The sequence below is a fragment of the Caretta caretta genome, chromosome 2 (assembly GCF_965140235.1).
Source record: "Caretta caretta isolate rCarCar2 chromosome 2, rCarCar1.hap1, whole genome shotgun sequence".
Classification (NCBI taxonomy): Eukaryota; Metazoa; Chordata; order Testudines; family Cheloniidae; genus Caretta; species Caretta caretta.
The window spans coordinates 137,224,171-137,245,140 of NC_134207.1; the positions used below are offsets into that span (position 1 = coordinate 137,224,171).

Sequence of the window (20,970 nt, forward strand, 5' to 3'; positions counted from 1 at the left end):
AGCTGCAATCACCTGGGAGGAGACTAAGGGGAACACATCCATCTTTTGACTGCTCTGGTGATGTCCCCCTCAGCGTGACTTTGGAAGTCGAGCACTCCCTCCTCCTCCTTTCCCGCTGTGATGGGAGTTGAGGGCACTCAACACCATGCAAGTTTGGACGCTTATCTGTGCATCTACAAGCCAACAACCTCAGAGTGTTCAAAATGTAACATTAAAGGTTTAAAATGAAGAATTTCCATTTTCACAAAATATAATCCCTTCCTGGAATTCCTCCCCGCCTTAAACAACATGTACAAACATCCCCTTGGAACCTTGCAATATTTACAAGGCACTGTTTTCCCCCAAATCTCTGGCCTCAGTCAAATCCACTGCTGTCTCTATTAAAAGGTTCCAGCAGTATTGTGTGTTTTTTGTTTCTTAAACAGAGAGCACAATTGGAAGAAAGCTGAGCATCATTAAGTCTCTCTTAAATCTCTGTAGACACTTCAAGTATTTATACTCCTTGCCAAGGAGCCTTCAAATAACAGAGCATAAAAAGACCTATGAATATAATTCCCTATCAACAGTTCCCCAAGCTGTTGGTAGTAAAGGGGGAGTCAGGACATTAGAACAAATGCATGGGCCAAACTGTTTTCTTTTTTAAAAACCACAGTGGGAGGACTAATGTAAAGAAAGCTCTTTGCCCTTATCTTTTTTTCCTGGGGCATCACCCTCTGGCACCTGCCATAACAGTAGGTAGGTGAGGCTTACAGAAAACGCCCCTTGGCCTGGAAGCCAAATGCCACCCCCGGCTTGTGCCAAGAATGACTGAAAGGGGAAGGACCCGATCCCTCTCCCCGAGCCCTGCAGGGTCCACTCTCCGCACCCCCAGGCGCTCTCCACATCCCTGTTTCCCGCCCCGTCCAAACCATGCTAGAAAACCAGCCGCCCCCGGGGCAGCCACCGATCCTGCGAGAGAGGGAGGGGAAACACCACGCCCGGCCAGAGCCCAGCCCCGCTGTCGTCCCTCGCCATGAGCCCGGGCTCGCCTTGACACCCCCTCACGCCCCAGCCGCCCACCCCAGGACGCAGCCAAAGGGGGGCGGGGGAGGGGGCATCCTCTGGCGCCTGCCACACGCTAGCGCCGGGCAGAGACAGGGGGCGGCCGGTGCAGCGCGGGCAGCGGCAGCAGCCGCCGGGCGGGGCGCGGGCGAGCGCGGAGGGGCAGGGGCAGGGGCAGGGGCAGGGATCCCCGGGGCGGCACCTGCCAGGAGCCCCAAACGCCGGAGCCGCCACGCGCGAGCGGTCCCGGGAGAGCCTCTCACCTGCGGGGCCGCCGGCGCCGCCGCTGCCGGGAGTGCCGCGCCCGGGGCCCTGGGGACAGGCGGCGCCGCGCCGCTGGGGAGGAGCTGCCGGCGCTGCCACTCCCACCCCCGGCTCGGGGGCCGCGCTCCCTCAGGCTCCGCCGCCTGCGCCTCTGAGGGGCGCCGCCCGCTCTCTGCGGGGGGTGGGAAGGGCGCCCCCAGAGGGGCGGGCAGGCACTGCAGGCAGGGTGGGGGACTTTGGGGTAGCAGCACAGCACCCCCCGCTTTTAGCCAGGCCCGTGCTGCCCTGTGGACACAGCTGTTGGGACATGCGCCCCTGCCAGAGGCGCCCGTGTGGACGCACTCCCCATAAGGAGTTTCGGCAGGTGCACTGCGCTGGCCAGTCCCCTAATGGTGCAGCTGGTGTGCGCAGAGAAGCCCTAAGATTTCCGAGGCGTGCCTCACTCTTAATATGCAGATCCAATTAACATGGTGGGAAAGTAACAGGCCCCTAAAATGGCTTGATGGGGAGACTAGCACTTGTCTCATAGCTTTTGATGCATCACAACATGATATGAAGGTTTGACCCAAATTCGGAAAAAGTGCTCCCTCTATTTTCCCCACCAATCCATCTGCCGCCCCTATTAACCAAATAGAAAAATAAACTATTTTAAACATATTCCATGCAGGAGGGCACTCTGAGACCTTTTCTTTATTGTTTTAAACCAGCATTTCCCTTAAAATCTGAAGACTCCTATGATTTAGGACCAGAAAGGATGAGCAGATCATCCAGTCTGCCCTGCATACCCCAGCCCACCAACACTACACCTCCCCCCCCCAAAAAAAAATTGAAATTAGTCCAAACTATTACAGTCCACAGGAGACTAAACTATTATGTGCCACAGGCAGAGAATAGGAAGAACCACCCACAATGGCAGGGAACTGATCAAGTGACATATAGCCAGTTAATCCCAGCAAGTGACCCACACTCCATACTTCAGAGAAAGACAAAGAAAACCAACCCCAAAGGTCACTGCCAATCTGACCAGGGAGGAAATTCCTTCCCCACCCCCGCATTTGGTGATCAGACCCTGAGCATGTGAGCAAGAACCAGCCAGCTAAGCACATGAGAAAGAGAGTGCTCAATGTCACTCTGGCCCACCCTGTCTAGTGTCCTTATCTTCAGGTATGGCCATCTCAGATGCTTCAGAGGAAGGATCTCCCCCCCACACACACCCTAAAAAAACCCAGAAACATGGGGGAGGGAGATTTTTCCTAACCCCTGCAGGTAACTGTCTGAAACATAAGGAAGACCAAAACAAAAACAAAAACCAACCACCTAGTAGCAAACATGCTGGGATTTTTAAGGAGATATTGTACTGCCAACCTGTCAGTTTTAAAAAATTGAGTTAAAGGCATCCTACACATTCCCCTGAATCCTCCTGCTAATTTGTTATTTTATGGTCACACTTATCCTATTGTTTTAAAGTGGTTTTAATTCTCTTTAACTCACTACAAAAAACAAGAGAGAGAAACTGATCACATACTGAACAGTCAAACTGAGAAAGAGAATCCCACCCTGCCTATCACTTTCAGTCACTGCAAACGTAGGTGTTATTTGTCACAGTAGTGGGTAAAACATTTGCAGTTAGAAGTGCAAATTTAAAGTTGGTTACCCTTTCAGGAGCAAGTAAGTGATATTTCACCTGCTTCTACTCAGTGGCATAGGTGTTTTTTCTCCCACCCCCAAAGGGTTAGCAACTAGAGAGAAGTTAATTTTAAGGACCTGTCTACACTATGAAAGTGATACAGTTGGGAACAATTAGTTTGCTTCATCCTCTGGATGGGGCCAATTTATCAGTTTTTATTTTTAAAATGTTATAAAATGCCAACAGGATGTTAGTCTAAAACATCAGCATGTGACTTCTTCAGCTTACCATCAGCAAACGCCTGCTGATATACTTCAGCACTATGCACTCTCCTTATAGAATCATAGAATATCAGGGTTGGAAGGGACCTCAGGAGGTCATCTAGTCCAACCCCCTGCTCAAAGCAGGACCAATCCCCAACTAAATCATCCCAGCCAAGGCTTTGTCAAGCCTGACCTTAAAAACTTCTATGGGAGAAGATTCCACCATCTCCCTAAGTAACGCATTCCAGTGTTTCACCACCCTCCTAGTGAAAAAGTTTTTCCTAATATCCAACCTAAACCTCCCCCACTGCAACTAGAGACCATTACTCCTTGTTCTGTCATCTGCTACCACTGAGAACAGTCTAGATCCATCCTCTTTGGAACCCCCTTTCAGACAGTTGAAAGCAGCTATCAAATCCCCCCTCATTCTTCTCTTCCGCAGACTAAGCAATCCGAGTTCCCTCAGCCTCTCGTCACAAGTCATGTGTTCCAGTCCCCTAATCATTTTTGTTGCCCTCCACTGGACTCTTTCCAATTTTTCCACATCCTTCTTGTAGTGTGGGGCCCAAAACTGGACACAGTACTCCAGATGAGGCCTCACCAATGTCGAATAGAGGGCAACGATCACGTCCCTCGATCTGCTGGCAATGCCCCTACTTATACATCCCAAAATGCCATTGGCCTTCTTGGCAACAATGGCACACTGTTACCCTCCCTCTTCTTTTCAAAATGTTAAGAAACAAAGGAAGAAATTGATGCGATAGATTAAAATATGGGAATTCTGGGTTCCAACCCTAATACATGAGTGTCAAATGTAGCCTTGAATCCAGAGTAGTCCCAATTGATACAATAGGCAGTAAATTTGCATCTTGTTTCTCAGTAATTTCAAAGGAAACAACAAGGATAATACATCTCTTGTTTAAAAAAGGCCATCAAATATCCCTTAAACCCAATAAAAAAATCAGATCTGAATTAAAATATTTCAGTGCTGTGACTAGTGGAGGACAGCATCTAATCCCACATGTTGCCTATGGCTCTGAAATTGGAGATCCCATTTGTGATGGACATTGTTAATGAACACATGTGGAAAGGTGAGATGTGATGCTCCTGGGGTCGTTTACTAGATATCCATTTTTTAATGTTCATGTCACTGAGATTTGTTCTGGAGCTACAAGGTAGTGTCCTATCCTACAGTGGTCAGCAGACAAGGTCACCATGGTACCTGATGCTCTGAGCTTCAATTTCCCCTCATCTAGTTCCAGGCATTTCAATCTCCTACTCTTGGATATGGCAATTCAAGTGCTTTTTAATGATTTAGCCCTCCAGCCAAATTCTGCTTCCCTTTTTGGGTGGTAAACAAAGTCTAACAAAACAAACGGGCATCCAGCAAACCTCACACTGGTCTTCATCCTGACTCCAGGCTGTTGTCCTCCCTCTTGTGGCAGGGGATTTTCATACCACCTCCTTGCCAGTGGCCCTATAGAAGAACCCAGACCCTTCCTTACTCTGGTTTCCCATCCAGGGACCCTGTAGCAGGCAGCCCAAGTCCACCTATTCAGACCTCTTGCTTCACCTCCTGGGATCATTTCCTACCTATGTCTGTGCCTAGGCCTTTTCCACAGCCCCTCCCTAGGTTCTCTCTCGCTAGGCTTTTTCACTGGGCACCTTTTGGAGAGCCTTTTGCTGAGCCCAGCTCCCTTAAAGGACCAGTCCACCCTGTGACCTGTTGATACACTAAGCTCAGGATGTTACAGAATTCATTATTAACTTTTACTCCAAACCCTCAGATATCCATTGTAGGGCTAATCAAAGGAAGGCAGTCTAGATCAAAACTAGGATCACCTGAGACAAAAACAGCAGATTCTTCCCAACCAGAGAATAATTTTTCTGCTATTGATGGGTTGGGAGTGGAAACATCCCACTGAACTGTGCTGTTAGCAAGGAAACTTGTCTGAAAGGTAATTTCATCTCAAAGCAAGCCTGGGAAACTACAGAGGGAACCAATGAAGAAATCAATTAAACCCTGGCAGAGCCAAGCTCCATCACAGGCCCTAGTTACAAAATATTTTCACTTTAACTAATGTTTACCTAAAACAGTGGTTCCCAAACTTGTTCTGCCGCTTGTGCAGGGAAAGCCCCTGGTGGGCCAGGCCGGTATGTTTACCTGCTGCGTCCGCAGGTTCGGCCGATCGCGGCTCCCAGCAGCTGGGGTTCGCTGCTCCAGGGCAATGGGAGCTGCTGGAAGTGGCGCGGGCCGAGGGACATACTGGCCGCTGCTTCCAGCAGCTCCCATTGGCCTGGAGCAGCGAACCGCGGCCACTGGGACCTGCGATCGGCCGAACCTGCAGACGCGGCAGGTAAACAAACTGGCCCGGCCCGCCAGGGGCTTTCCCTGCACAAGTGGCGGAACAAGTTTGGGAACCACTGACCTAAAAGATACATGTGACTTCCATGAAGACACAAAGAAAATTCTGCAAAGGCTATCCCCTGAGAATGGCTAAAGTTTGACACTGTTTCCCACATTTTCTATTGCAGATATTTTTTTCATGCCACTGTACCACACTGACAGACTCTCTGGGATTTTAGTGACTTTGCTGCCAATAAACAGGATCTAACATCATGCTGCTGGGGTTTCCAGAGGATATTGTGGGCATTTGTAAGCAAGTTGAAATTTCAGCTTAGTGTCTATCCAGAGCCTCTAGTCCTTGACCGGACATGTACTGAGTTATACCAAGATCAGCATGTTTAGGACACTTAGACAACTCTACAAACAGATTGTGGGATGCTACTACATGAAAACATTGCATGTTCTATCTTGTGAGGAAACTTACAGAAACTTTTGGATAGGGTAAACCACATCGTTATAGAAAGTGTCTCAAGGACACCTCCTCTCCTAATAAAGAAATCAATTAAACCCTGGCAGAGCCTTCACATGGATTACCTTCTCTTATTCATGATCACACAACATCCCCGTGGCAACTACAGCAGCTGCTTAAAGGGGAAGTTATATTACACAAGTATCAAGGTATTTTAATTGTCGTTACTGCCATAGATATACTGCGTCCTTTTTAAAATAATTAATCTCGCTGTCTATTTTTGTTCATTATATTTCCCACTCCCATCTGTGGGAAAGCCAGCATTGTAACTGCATTAACTCAAGAAAAAGACATGGGCATCTCTGTGGCCAGCTCTGTGGAAAGAGTGGGAAACATCTATTTCCTAACAACTAATGACCTGCTGGATTTAAGGATCTTAAACTTTGCTTCGGTCTTTCAGTTTCTCCAGTCCATCATTAACAGCCAAGGAATGCTTTCCCTATTGGTCATTGTTGGTTACATTTGAAATGCAACATGTAATCAAACCCATACATATAAACAGTGCCTATGAGGACATCATCCTCAACACCAAGAGCTTTCTCTAATTGTTCACAGTGAGTCTAGATGAGACTCCAGCACTTAGAACTCAGTTCCACAAACTCACCAATGCTTTTTTTTGATGATTGGTTAACTCTGTTGCTTTTTATGGGTTCAGTGAGTTGCTCTCTATTCTTGCTCTCTCCTCTGTCCAGGCGTCTCAGCATCTCCTCTCTTGGGGCTCCTTCCAACTAGATTTTTTTCCCCCAAGTTGTTTTGTCAGTTGTAGAAAACCAGTCTTTACAGACTCAGCTCGTCTTTACAGATCAACAAACTGTGAAAGGATCAGACTTCCTGTTTCACTTCCGTTAAGCTTTTCAAAGTTTCACAGGCAGCGTATGCTTCTCCATGCATAAGCCACAAGAAAAAAAACAATGAAGCGTAATTCAGCTATTTATAAAGGCCACGTTGGTTACCTCCCTGTGTATCTTCCATATTCCTTGGAGATTATAGGACAGCGATTTTCGAATTGTGGTCCATTGGTGGCCCAAAGGGGTTGTGTCAGAAGTTCACAGAATCATATGGCACTGGCTGCTCCTGCTTTCCAACTTCTAAATCACATCAAAAAGCTAAAAAAAAAATATAAAAACTTCCTTAATATTATCTATCCATGCAAAAAATTGCTTTAGTTTCTGCAGGAACCTGATGTGCTTGTCAATGGGAAGGGAGGTGGCTTACAGAACTACCACTCTTTTAAGATATGGTGCAAATGGGGTATTGTAGCAGGGTGGTCACCCCGCTCCAGCCCTGAAGGGGTTAAAATAGCCCTTGGAGAGCCCTGGAGAGCCAATAGTAAAAGCAGCCCTGGAGAGGGCTAGGGAAAAGGAGTGAAAGCAGCAAACCTAGGCTGATTGGGGGAAGTGGCCACAGCTGGGGCCACACCTCAATCAGGCCACAGCTGGCCCTATAAGAGGGCTGTGGGCCTGAAGCAGGAGTCTCCCTCAAACCCTGGAGGGAGAAGGCCTGCCTACCTACCTGGGAGAGAGCTGAAGGTGCCTGAGTGGAGCAGGGCTGCGGATAGGGCAAGGGGAGCTCCCGCCTGGTAAACCCCCAAGCTTGCAGGCCTTCACAGGTACTGGGGTTGCAGAGGTGCAGCCCAGGGTTAGGCAGAGGCAGCTGGTCCTACCCCCTTGCCTGTGATGAGTGGCTATTACAGACTTCAGTCTGCCCCAGTGAGTGGGGTCTAGATGATGACTGCAGTAGCCACTGAGGCAAGGTGAGTTTAGAGGGTTGGGGGTTCCCCTGGGAGGGGAGACCCAGGGTGTGGGGGTACTGCTGTGGCAGAACCCCAGGTAAAGGGCACTGGGTCTGGGAGTGACACAGGGCCAGCGGCAGGCAAGACACCGGCCTGCAAAGGGCGCTCTGAAGGCTGGAAAGAGCTAATTCCCAGACAACCATCAGGAGGCACCGCACCGGTAAGTCATTGTGTCACTACAGGTACATATAAGCCAATTAACCCACTTAACAAAAGGTGAATTTTAAAAAAGGATGAGAAAATTAACCTCTTGTGAGGTTCATGTTCATTTCCTCCCCAGGTTTTCTAAGTTAAATCAGCCAGTGGTTTCACAAAAAAACTAAACCATTTATTTTTTTAATGGCCAGTAGGAAGACATCATTTACGATATGGACTCAGCCCATTGGTCATCAAGTCCAGTCTCCTGCTCCTGGAAGTAACAAACACCTAATGTTTCAGAGGAATGGGGAACCCCTATCACCCCAAGGTAATTGATATACAGGGGCCAATTGAGCAGTGCTATAAGCAGGATCATGCTGGCTCTTGCAGTTACCATCTTACACCCTCCTTTCCTGTGAGATTTGATTATACTTCTATAACTACTAACGATTTTAATAAAGTTAAGCAGTTGTTTTTAAAGGAGCACCTTCCTTTTTCTTTCAATGTGCTTGGATCAGTTGTGCTTGTTTGTTACCTTTAAAGAAATGCTTCATGCATGGAAATTAATAAAAAAGAATTTTTACTTATGACACTTTGTTCTTCCTGTGATTCTGCACCTCAGGAACCCAAGGTAAAGATCTGCTCGCTCAGCCCTGATCATAAGGCTGTGCCTTATGGCTGCAAGCCCACTGAGGCTTCTTCCTGTCTCATCTAACAAGGTAGCAGTGCCCCTTCACTAAAGAGTTGTGTATCCTTCAAAGCTCACCTGCTGGCTTTGAACACTTATCTGCTGCAGTGTTTTTTGTTTTCAGATCTGTTGTCTGTATTCTGATTCCAATGGGTCAGATGACCAGCTTCTCAAAGGGGGAAATTGGGATACCTATATTGGGGGGGAGGCACTGGTGAAAGTCCAGGAAGTTCGTGTAGGAAGGATTTGATATCTGGGAAAAGGGGAGAAAAGAGTGCACTCACCCTCTTTTTTTCGATCAATCATCTTCTTTCCTTTCTTCCACCTCCCTTTTCTGAAAGAAAAATCTGGATATTACATGAAAGGGCAAGGTAGGAGTAAGCCATCTTTACTGTGCTACATTCCCCGATACTGTCTTCGACAGCTCTTGTATTGGATTTCTTACCCCATTCTTGGCTTCTTTGAGAAACATTTCATTATATCTGTCTCCCTCTGTTTTTGACTCCTACCTCATTTCTACATCCTTCCTGAGCACTTGTTTTTGCTGCTTCATTCCCTCATTCTCCTGTTTCTCACTTTGCACTCCCTACATTCCTCTTCTCTCTTTTCTCCTTCAATTTCCACCTCCTTTCTTCCTTCCTCTCTAGCTGCAACCCCTTCATACCTCCCCATTCTCTCAGCTACACTCTCATGGATTCGTTGGACTCCCTCTCAGCCACTGGTCCTTGGATTCACTCACCTCTCTTCCTCCTCTCCCTGAGGGTGGAGAAGGGAAGTAACACTGTTAGGACCCCTGGGTGATGGCCTGGGGAGCTGGTGAAAGAGAAGGCTGGGGCCTTCAGAACAATTTACAGGTTTGTGCTGTCTAGACCTGGCACTTCAGTCCTGTCTTGTCAGGTGAGATGGGCTATTATGGTGCACAAAATAAAAAAAGGTCTGTCTTGCTGATCAGCCAGAATTTGTATATTTGCTCATTTTGTTCTCCAGCTTCTTATCTCATTCACAAGCCAAAAAGGAAATATCCTCTGTCCACCCACACACTCCTGTGGCTGCTGTTATCTGCATGTTTCTGCCGCCCGTGACAATTCCCTTGCGGTTCCACAAGCTACATCAGTTGGGGTCTGAGTTTGACCACGTGATAGTGAAACTTTCTTTCCTTGTTGTCCTTTTGAAAGAGGATATTGGAACTAGTTGCCTTTGATCCTACAGAGCAACAACTTTGAATCCCTATTGGGATGCAAAAGAGCAGGATCAAGAAGGCTTAACTTGATACTTTCACACATACGCCTTAGACTGGAACTGACCCAAGTCTTAACAGTCCTGAGCTTTAGGGGAGTTCAAATCCATTTCTGAATTTTACTGTTGAGCCCCCCTGTCTGTCATGGATTGACCAAAACTCTGGAACTGAACATGCAAGCTTTGGATCCAGATGCAAACTAATCAGAACATGTCCATTTCTCATCATTATTATCATATCCTTGAACCTGCAATCTGGGAGAGAGTACATTCTGTAGACCAAGTTATTACTGTAATCAGTGGAAAGAGAAGTTACTTAGTACAAGAACTGGAGTTATTCAAGATGCATAGTCTATCTGTATTCCACATGTGCTCCATGCAACTGACAGGAATATTTTTTTCTAGCAGTAGCTGTTGGTCTGTGCCTGTGCTCTTCTCCTCCTCATCCTCTAAACAGAGGACAATAACGGGCAGTGTAGATCAACCACTTCTCCAGTTCCTTCTCTATTGCAAATCATATATCCAAGATCCAAAGCAGAGGGCAAGGAGGCCATGCAGTGGAACATAGCTAGAGACCACACATCTTGAACTCCAATTACTGTAGTAGGTAATTAACTTTTTCTTTCTTCTTTGAATGATAGTCTGTAATGCTCTATAGCTCAGGGGAACACCCAACACCCCCATGTTCATCCTTGTAAAATGATTGTGTGGTATCAAAGTTTGTCATGTCGGGTGTCTTCAGAAGGCTCATGATGCACTGAGCATGGTTGTTACAGTAATGTTATTTCATGTATATAGTTATTAGGCTGAAAATGTGTCTTCATGGCTCAAAATAGGCAAGAACTCTAAGAGCAGAGAGGCACTTCACACCTCACCAGGGCATGTATGGGACAACCCAGCCCAGCCTCACAGGAACAAAGGGTGCTGGCCTAGGCAGCAACAAAAGGATCTGTTGGACTCTTGAGTGAGTCCCTCCCCCCCCCCCCCACTTACTTTGGTCAGTTTGGGACTGTGATGAGATAATGCTCACCTGACTCTGAAGGGGGGGGGGCGCAAAGCCAAGCGGGAAGAAACAACATGAGAAAAGGGACAGACATTTGCCATGCTCTTCCACCTCCATTTACAGACACCACACCAAGCAACTGAAGCACTGATCAAAGGGGAGAGCCTGGCTGAAGGGCAGCCAGCCAGCCTGTGGTGAGAAGCATCTAAGTTTGTAAGGGCACTGAAAGTGTTAAGATCAGATTAGAATGCGTTTTGCTTTTATTTCATTTGACCAAATCTGTCTGACTATTTGAGTGATTAAAAGTCAAAACATATCTTTATAGTTAATAAATTTGTTTGTTCTACCTGAAGCAGTGCATTTGGTTTGAAACACATCAGAGGCACCCCTTGGGATAACAAGCCTGGTACATTTCAATTTCTCTGTTAAACTGAAAAACTCCTATAAGCTTGCAGCATCCAGCAGGCATAACTGGACAGCGCAAGATGGAGGTTCCTAGGGTTGTGTCTGGGACTGAAGATATTGGTTTAGTGTCATTCAGTGGCACAGTCCAAGGAGCAGCTTAATGCCAGAGGCTGTGTGTAAACAGCCCAAGAGGGGGGGTTTTCACAGCAGAGCAGGGTAAGGCTGGCTCCCAGAGTCAAGGATTGGAGTGACCTAGCAGATCACCCGTCCAGATAGCACCAGAGGGGAACATCACATAGTCCCTATACGTATTTCCCTGTAGTTGATTGATTGACAAGAGGCACTCATTAAGGAGGGATGTGTGAAGACCTCTGAGATACAGCAGTGCTCCTGTCAGTGGTAGCGAGAGATGTATTAGGTGCAGAAGCCTGTACGAAGGCATTATGTCTTAAAAAGATATGTACCACATCCCATATTGCTGCTTGTCAGATTTTGACAAGAACATCTCAGAGACAAAGCACATGCACACTGATCTATAACACCCTGGGGTGAGTAATATTCATCAGCTTGTATCACAGCATAATGCATCCTGAAATCCACTTTGAAAGCCTTTAGGAGAAGATTGCTTTCCCTCTCCTCCATTCTACAAATGATCTAAATCTAAGTGATTTCCTAAATAGCTTTGTTCTTTGGAAGTAGAACACCATGGCTCAAGAGATGTCCAGGGCATGAAACCTTTTGTTTTCACTGGTGGTGTGGGATTTCAGGAAGAAGGTGTGCAGATGGATTGTCTGATTCAGAAGGAAATCCAAGCTCACTTTGGGGGTAAATTTAGGGTGTAGCCTCAGAAATTGTATCCTTAGGGATAAAATCACAGTTCACCCACCTTTCTTGCTGAGATGATGGCAATTAGAAAGGTGACTTTCGTGGATAAGCAGGCTAATGAACATGAATCCCTGAGCTCAGACAGAGTCCTTGTTAATTCTGAGAAGACAAGAATGAGGTTCCATGTCAGGGAGGCTTATCCACAGGAGGAAAAGTTCTAACTACTCTCTTTAGAAAACATATTGTCACAGGATGGGTGAAAACTAAGTGGATATCGTCAGAGGGTGGTAGGCACTCACAGCCATGAAGTGAACCCATAGGAAGCTGAGGGAAAGACCTGATGTACTTAAAGGGAGAAGATATTCCAAAATAGTAGGGATATTGGAGTCCTCTAGCTGAGGACCATGCAACCAGGCTGACACCCTTTCTACTTAGCTACATAGCATTTCCTAGTGGTCTCCTTCTTACTATTGTTAAGGATGGCCTAAACTGCTTTTGAACATGAATTTTCTAGGTTCGATGCTCCTCTAAAACCCAGGCTGACAGGTAGAAGGAAACTGGATTGGAATGCTTGACTCTGCCTTTATCAATAGGTCTGGGAAGGTCTGTAAACTGATGACAACTGGTCATGGTGACAAATGAAGGTGGTAGGGCAGGGGTGGGCAAACTATGGCCTGGGGGCCACATCTGACCCTTCAGATGTTTTAATCCGGCCCTCGAGCTCCCGCTGGGGAGCTGGGTCCGGGGCTTGCCCCACTCCACATGTGGCATGGCTCCCGGAAGCAGAGGCATGTCCCCGCTCCAGCTCTTACATGTAGGGATAGCCAGGGGGCTCCACATGTTGCCTCTGCCCCAAGTGCCACCCCTGCAGTTCCCAAGGGCTGGGAACTGCAGCCAATGGGAAATGCAGGGGCAGTGCCTGTGGATGGGACATCATGCAGAGCTGCCTGGCTGCGCCTCCGCATAGGAGCCAGAGGGGGGACATTCCGCTGCTTCTAGGAGCTGCTTGAGATAAGTGCCAACCAGAGCCTGCACCTCAATCCCCAGCCCTGATCCCCCCCTGAACTCCTTGGTCCCAGCACAGAGCACCCTCCTGCAGCCCCAAGCCCACACCCCCAGCTGGAGTCCCCACACACCCCCAGCCCGGAGCCCCCTCCTGAGCCTTGAACTCCTCATTTCTAACCCTACCCCACAGCCCGCACCCCCTTCCACACCCCAATCTTATGAGCATTCATGGCCCACCATACAATTTCCATACCCAGATGTGGCCCTTGCAGCAAAAAGTTTGCCCACTCCTGTAGTAGGTGAACCAGAATTACCTGGACCATCTGGGAGCAATCAGAATTGTTGCTGCTCCATCCTGTCTGATATTCCTCAGAAGCTGAGGTAAGAGAGGAATTGGTGTGAAGGCATACATCAGATGTCCCGACCAATGAACTAGAAGAGCATCTCCTCTTGAGCCTTGACTCCACCCTACCCCCACCCCCCAGAGACTGGCTTGCTCCTACTGTCTGAAGTCAAGTCTGCAGGAAGCAAAGCTGAAACCTCACGAAGGAGGTCACATACATGCAGGAATCCATATGACCTAGAACAGGGGTAGGCAAGCTTTTTGGCCCGAGGGTCACATCTGGATATGGAAATTGTATGGTGGGCCATGAACGCTTATGAAATTGGGGGTTGGGGTGCAGAAGGGGGTGAGGGCTCCAGCTGGGGTTGCAGGCTCTAGGGTGGGGCCAGAAATGAGGAGTTCAGGGTGCAGGGGGGGTTTTGGGCTGGGACAGCAGGTTGGGGCATGTGGGGGCTCCAGCTGGTGGTGTGGACTTTGGGGATGAGGGGGTGGGGGTGCAGGAGGGTGCTCTGTGCTGGGACCGAGGGTTCAGAGGAGAATCAGGGCTGCGGGTTGGGGTGCAGGAGAGGGTCGGGGTGCAAGCTCTGGGCAGTGCTTACCTCAAGCGCTCCCAGAAGCAGTGGCATGTCCCCCCTTCTGGCTCCTGTGTGGAGGCGCAGCCAGGCAGCTCTGCATGCTGCCCTGTCCACAGGTGCTGCCCCTGCATCTCCCATTGGCTGCTGTTCCTGGCCAATGGGAGCTTTGGGGGCAGCACTTGGGGCGGAGGCAATATGTAGAGCCCCCTGGCTGGCCCTACATGTAGGAGCCGGACTGGGGACATGCCTCTTCTGCCGGGAGCCATGCAGAGCCATGGCACACATGGAGTGGGGCAAGCCCCGGACCCCGCTTCCCAGCTGGAGCTCAAGGGCTGGATTAAAACCTCTGAAGGGCCAGATGTGGCCCCCGGGCCGTAGTTTGCCCACCTCTGACCTAGAAGGATGAGACATGAATGGGTCAACGTTTGTGGGCTCAGTCTGAGTTGAGTGACAAATTCCTTCCTGGACTGGAATTTGTCCTGGTGAAGATATGCTTGGCCCTGATGAAGTCCAGAGTCACCCTGATAAGCTCTATGTATTGTGTTGGAATCTAAACAGATTTTTCTGTGTTTATGCAGATCCCCAACAATTGTAGAGGATCAGCATCAATTATGTCCCCAACCAATACCTCATGATAAGACTTCATTGTCAGCAGCCAGTTATCGAGGTAGTGGAAAACCTATGACTGGTAGCACCAGAAGTGAGCTACCACTTCTGAGAGTATCTTTGTAATACCCTTGGTATTACTGCAAGGCTGAAGGGGAGCACCTTGTATTGATAGTGTTTCAGGCCCACAGTGAACCTGAAGAACCTTCTGTGTGTGAGGGGGTTGGACATCTAGATGGAAGTAGGCATCCTTCATATTGTGAGCTGTGAACTACTGGTTTCTGTTCAGCGATGGAATTATTGATGCCAGGGTGACCATTCTGAAACACAATTTGTTGATAAAGGCATTGAGTTGTCTGAGGTCCAAGAGAGTCTCCACCTTCTCTTCTCTTGGGTGTGATGAACTAATTTGAGTAAAATCCCTCCCCGCCCCACAGTTGAGGAAGTACCAGCTCTATGGCTCTCTCAAGAAGGAGGGAATTCACCTCTTGAATGAGCTAACTCTTAACAGAGTGGTCCCTGAAGAGGGATGGGAAGAGGGTTCCAGAGGTTGTGGGGAGATTAATTCTATAGTGTAGCCAGAATGAATTATGTTAAGACCTCATCTTTCTGTTGTTATCTGCCAGGCTTGGGGCAAAGCACGCTAGATAGCCTCCAGATTGGCTTTTGGGTCTCAGGGTTGATGGATGTGGCATCTACTGTGGTTCATAGCTCTCCAAAGTCCTGTCAAAAAGAATTCTTAGCGGGAGGTTGAGGTTGGAAGGAGGAGGAGCATTATATGCTTGCTCCATTGCAGCTTCTGTTGCTTCCACAGTGGTTCGTAGCCTCTTTGGTCTATCAAACTTCTTTCTCAGTACTGGAGTGTAGCTCTCCAGTGAGTGGAGGGATGCCTTAGAATTTTTCAATTGGTGTAATGATTCATTTGTTTTCTCACCGAAAAGATTATTCACTTCAAAGGGCACATTCTCCATTGTGGAATGAATTTCCCTAGGGAATTCTAAAGAATGAAGCCACGATGCTCAGCTAATGACAACAGCTGTCAACGTCAAATGAGAGGCTGTGTCCGCTGCATCAGCTGAGGCTTGTAGGGATAATCTCGCTATAAGTTTATCTTTCTCAGTCAGTCTGGAATTATGCTCTGTACTCCTGCGGGAATTTGTCCATGAATTTCACAAACTTGGAATAGTTGACAAAACTATATTTAGAAGTTAGCTCTTGGCAGTTGACTATGCAGAACTGAAGACTGGTTGAACTGGAAAAAAAGGGCAGAAAATGCCGGCTCTGAGATTCACTACAGTGGTGTTTTTCCCCACTCCCTTCTTTTGGCATTTAAACATATGCTAAAACGTGTAGCCAATTGTTTGAGTACACATGTGGCTTGTTCTTAAAAATGTTCAAGAGACCAAAGAGCTAAATTTATTGTCTAAAGGCAAAAAAAGTACAATATGAAAAGGAGACATACATACCCTACTTCTGGGAAAGAAATTTACAGTGTGCTCACCTTAAACGGATCATTTGTTTCAAAGATATGCATTTCAGCTAGTAGCATTTATAGTATGATTTTACAAGTGTGACGGGGCAAGGCCAGATGGCTATGGAAAAGTAGTGGGAGATAGATATATTAGCTCCAGGCTAAACAAATCCCTGGTACCAGGTTAAGTGAAATGGAAGCTGCTCCAGGTCAGTTAAGACACCTGGGGCCAATTAATTTTCCAGAAGGCCGGGAGAATGCTAGGTTGATTGGGACACCTGAAGCCAATCAGGGGCTGGCTGAAACTAGTTAAAAGCCTCCCAGTTAGTCAGGTGGGTGTGCATGTCAGGAGCTGTGGGAGGAAGTTGCGCTGTTGGAGAGGCTGAGTAGTACACACCATATCAGGCACAAGGAAGGAGGCCCTGAGGTAAGGGTGAAGTGAAGCTTGAGGAAGTGAGGGCTGCTGTGGGGGAAGTAGCCCAGGGAATTGCACATGTCATGTTTCTAAAAGGTCAGCTACCATAGCTGATACTATTAGGGTCCCTGGGCTGGAGCCCGGAGTAGAGGGCGGGCCCGGGCTCCCCCCCTCTCCACCTTTGCCCCCTGATTAATCACTGAGACTGGGAGACAACAGAAACTGTGCAAGGAAGGATAAAGTCTCCTCACCTCCCTCGCTGGCTTATGATGAAAATGCCTCAGTAGACTGTGACCCTTGTCTCTAGAGAAAGAAGGGTTACGTGGAGGGTCACAGTGAGCCTCTGAGGCTAGTGAAATCCGCCAGGAAACGCGGGATCCACAGAGGCAAGGACAGAGCTTTGTCACACAAGTTACAAAACTCTTTACATATCACTAAAATCCAACCTAACAGTTTGTAACAATTCTTTGACTACTCTGAATTCTTTGACTTGTTTTATTCTGTACTATTCTTATCTCTGTTTTGGATACTACATTCCAAACCAGTTAATAAACCGTGAAAGTACTCCTTAACTGTACTTGTTACAAAGTATTTTCGAATCTTTGCTTTGACAAGTTTCCTATTTTTTTAATTCCAAAGCTGACTTGAGCTTTGCACAATGTTGTGAACTGCTTGATATGGGTGAACAGAATTGTAGGATGAGCATAATTCATTCAGTTTACAAAACTTCCAACACTCAGGCACAGGTACAATGTAAAACAGGATAATTGTTTGGGGCATTTGATAGGGTTGCAGTATTTTTGTGTGTTTGTTTTTTGCAATGATACTGTTATGGTAGGAGTCACCAGATGGTGCAGTTATACATAGTCTTACAAACTCTTTCTGTGTGGGCCAGCAAGTTTTTAGTCTCTGAAGAAAGGTTGTATTATTGCAAGAAAGTTCTGTGGAGAGGAAACTGTTGCACACAGTAGGAAAGTTCTTAGTGAAGGGTAGTTTCCTGGGAATTTAGCATTGGTGTGTGGCCTGGTCTACAATGGAAAATTAGGTTGGCATAACTATGTTGCTCAAGGGTGTGAGAAATCCACACCCAAGTGGAGTAGTTAAGCCAGCCTAAGTTCCCATATAGAGAATATGTTGACAGAAGAATACTTCCGTAAACCTAGCTACTGCCTCTCAGGGAAGTGGATTAATGACAGTAATGGGAAAATCCCTCCCATCAGCAGAGGTAGTGTCTACCAGGAAGTGCTACAGTTGTGCAGCTGTAGCATATTAAGTGTAGACAAGCCCTGAGATTACTGAAAGAGGAAATTGTACCCAGGCTGTTTGTGACTGGCTGTGTGGTAGGGTTGGTGTGTGTGTGTGTCGGGGGGAGGGGTGGCTGTGGAGTGTAAATGAAGCAATTTACATTTAGAATAGACCCAAACTTCAAGTAATTGATTTCTCCACCACTGCGAAGTGGTCATCAAAGCCTTGCTATTGCTCACAAAGGGCTGGTCCCAGTGTCAGCAGTGGGACACTGGTGTTGGAAGAAGGGGCAACAATATGAAGCACTATTTCCTGTGATTTGGGCACTTCCTAGTACATGTGCCAGCTTGTACGGTATTAAGCTAACAAAGAGGGGCAAGGGTAGCAGTAGTGCATTAAATAGCATTAAATAGCAATTTTATGTATATAAGTGTCTGCTCCTGCCCCGATACAAGGTTTGCCATGGATTTCAGTGAAAGCAGGAATGAGCTCATCTCTCTCTTTGCTTTGGCAAGTTCTTGCAATTTTTGTCCCTTTAAATGGGCAAGAGTTAACCCATGCAGTGCCAATATCTAGCACATTTTAATAATCTTAGAAACTAGTGAGAAATTTACTCAGGAGACCAAAACGCACAATCAGCAACTTATGCTATCACTAAGGGATTTTTTAAAAGAATCCCATTAGCCAACATGGTGAGAGACACTAGAGAAACAATGTGAATGCTTGACTGTTGGCAGCTACAGTTAAATATTTAGAACTGTTTAACATGAATCATCAAAAACACCTGATGAAGCAGAGAGAGTAGCTCCAGCTGATTTGCTGTGAGCCACAGTGTCAAATCAAAGTTTAGAATGCAGGAGTTTCTGGATCTCTGTTTCCTAGTCAGGCAAAAAGAGAAAATCCCTTTCTCTCACCTCTTCAAGAAACACTCCCCAGAACGATGCACACTTCTGCTGTCAGCAATAATGACAGTACATAGAGAAATAAAAAGCAGCTGCTTTTCCATTAGAAGAGCAAATCTCATTCAGCAAGAAATGGTTTCATGCGTCTCAGATGAGGGACTCACATGAACAACAACCACAAAAGAAATATACGAATGAAAATGGATGTCTTTATGCTAAGAACTGGGGGCCACGGGGAAGACATAAACGATGAACACTTGGCCAGAAGAAAATATTAGTATCGGACAGCACTGAAAGAAGCAGCATTGAGAGAATGAGTCAGCAAATAGCCATGTGCCCCAGAATGCATATGCCCCACTTAAGAATTCACTGGAAGTCCAGCTGAATGACTGATCAGAGAAGTTAATTAGCAAGTCTGTAGGAATATTTTTCTCCCTGTAAGTCTCCTCATGTACAATTAGTGGTCTCTTATTCTGAGTTGCAGAGGTAAGTGTTTTAGGCCTTTTTAATCATTTTTTCCCATCTCTTAGCAGACTTTGCTGTCTACTCTGCAGGTCGAAATTAAAATCCTCTACTAGCTCAGCAAGATGAGCTAAGCTATGAACTGTCTGTGTATGTAGGAACAGAGATAGGAAGAATGATTCTGTGATTAAGGCACTGTAATGGGACTCAGCAGAGCTAGGTTCTATGTTCCGGGCTCTGCAACATATTTCCTGTGTGACCTTGATGATTCACACTTTACCACAGGCAAACAAAGGGGGGTAATAATAAATAGGGCCAAAACGCCAATCATCTCCTATGGTGTACTGAAGAGTACCCTCAGCACCCTTTGGTGTTCTTCAGCCCCTTTTAGTCTGAGACCCAAGCTGTGAATTTTTAGGGCAGATCAAAGCTTTCCCCAAAGTTCAGGAGAAGGGGGGAATCCAGTCTGGGGCCATCTCTGCTTTCACTATCGCTATACTACACTTCTGAGACTTCACAAGGGGTATCCTACTCAAGACCCTTAAGAGTCATAATCAAGGCCCTGTGCACTCCAAGCAAGTGGGATTGATTCTGCAAGATACCTGGTCTCTGTGGCACTCCAGTGCAGCACCTGGAGATTCAACAACTGCTTCAAGTAAATCCCATTATGGAGGCATTTATTAAAATAATTTTGAAAATGAATGATGCAATCAGTCAGCTACGCCTTGTGCTGTTTGTTTTTGACATTTTTAAAAATGACACAATCCCCACATTTGCAGATTTCAATGTTCTGCAGCTTTTAGTATTGACGACGCAACTGCATGGTAGGAATCGGTGGAGAAAAGATGTAGGAGAAACCGACAAGAGACTGTCCGTTGCAGCCTACTTTTTTGTGGGGGAAGGAAGTCTTCGACACACGTTGGAGACACAGCAGGAAACGAATGAGGAACTGAGTGACAACTATCACATCTGTGAAATTTAGATGCTCAGCTTTAAAACAGTGATGAAGATTCATGGTAGGGTCTCTCCTGTTGCTGAAATGCTAAATACGCTTCACATTCTTAAACATTCAAAAAGTTGGGGCTGCAAGGAGTTCCTGCCAACCACTCCCTTTAGTATAAATTATCATAGACTACAGCCACAGATACCACCAGTTATTCCCAAATATGTTGGAACTTCCTTCGCAGCACTGCTGGATTTGTTGCTGCACATGTGGCTACTGCTCTGTGCACTGCTGATGTTGTTGCTACTGGGGTCACTGTGCCATGAACTGCCCCTGACAGCTGAAACACTGAGGCTATGTCTACACTACCACGGTAAGTCGACATATGCTACGCAACTCCAGCTGCATGAATAAAGTAGCTGGAGTCAACCTCCCTTAGGTTAAGTTACCCCGGGGGGTTGACAGGAGAAACTCTCCCGTTGACTTACCTTACTCTTCTTGTTGGGGGTAGAGTACAGGGATCGACTGGAGAGCGATCTGCTGTTGATTTGGTGGGTCTTCACGAGACCCGCTAAGTCGACCGCCGGTGGATTGATCTCAGAGCGTCGATCCTGGCTGTAGTGTAGCTGTAGCCGCAGTAGCAGAATTTTGTTTCTTGTGCTGGTGTACATATGTTTGTCTAGATAAGACACAGGAGCTGTTATTGGGCTCTTAGAATCAGTCTTGGCTCCACGGCACCTCATGTGCCAGTCTAACACAAAACACGAGTATAACTTTTTAAATGTGGTGACTGATTGGTAGGGAAGGAAATACAATCTTTTCCTGTACAGATAACATTTCCACAA

At 46.9% G+C, this 20,970-nt stretch overlaps 1 protein-coding gene across 15 annotated transcripts in view; it reads right to left on the bottom strand.

The window, feature by feature from the left end:
• The window catches only part of OTULINL (OTU deubiquitinase with linear linkage specificity like), a 55,414-nt gene extending 34,668 nt beyond the window's left edge, over positions 1-20,746 (bottom strand). For 2 of the 15 annotated variants that reach the window (XM_075125441.1, XM_048839613.2), the window contains exons 1-3: positions 20,614-20,746; positions 8,974-9,023; positions 6,676-7,177 (exon numbers count right to left, since the gene is read on the bottom strand). In XM_075125441.1, the coding sequence (XP_074981542.1) occupies positions 6,676-6,775 (100 nt within the window). In that variant the 5' untranslated portion in view covers positions 6,776-7,177; positions 8,974-9,023; positions 20,614-20,746. Of the gene's footprint in view, positions 1-12; positions 93-1,304; positions 1,372-6,675; positions 7,178-8,973; positions 9,024-20,613 lie in introns of those variants that run through there. The other 13 variants (XM_048839615.2, XM_048839616.2, XM_048839619.2 and 10 more) reach the window with 13 other exon arrangements.
• Between the last annotated feature and the right edge of the window lie 224 nt (positions 20,747-20,970).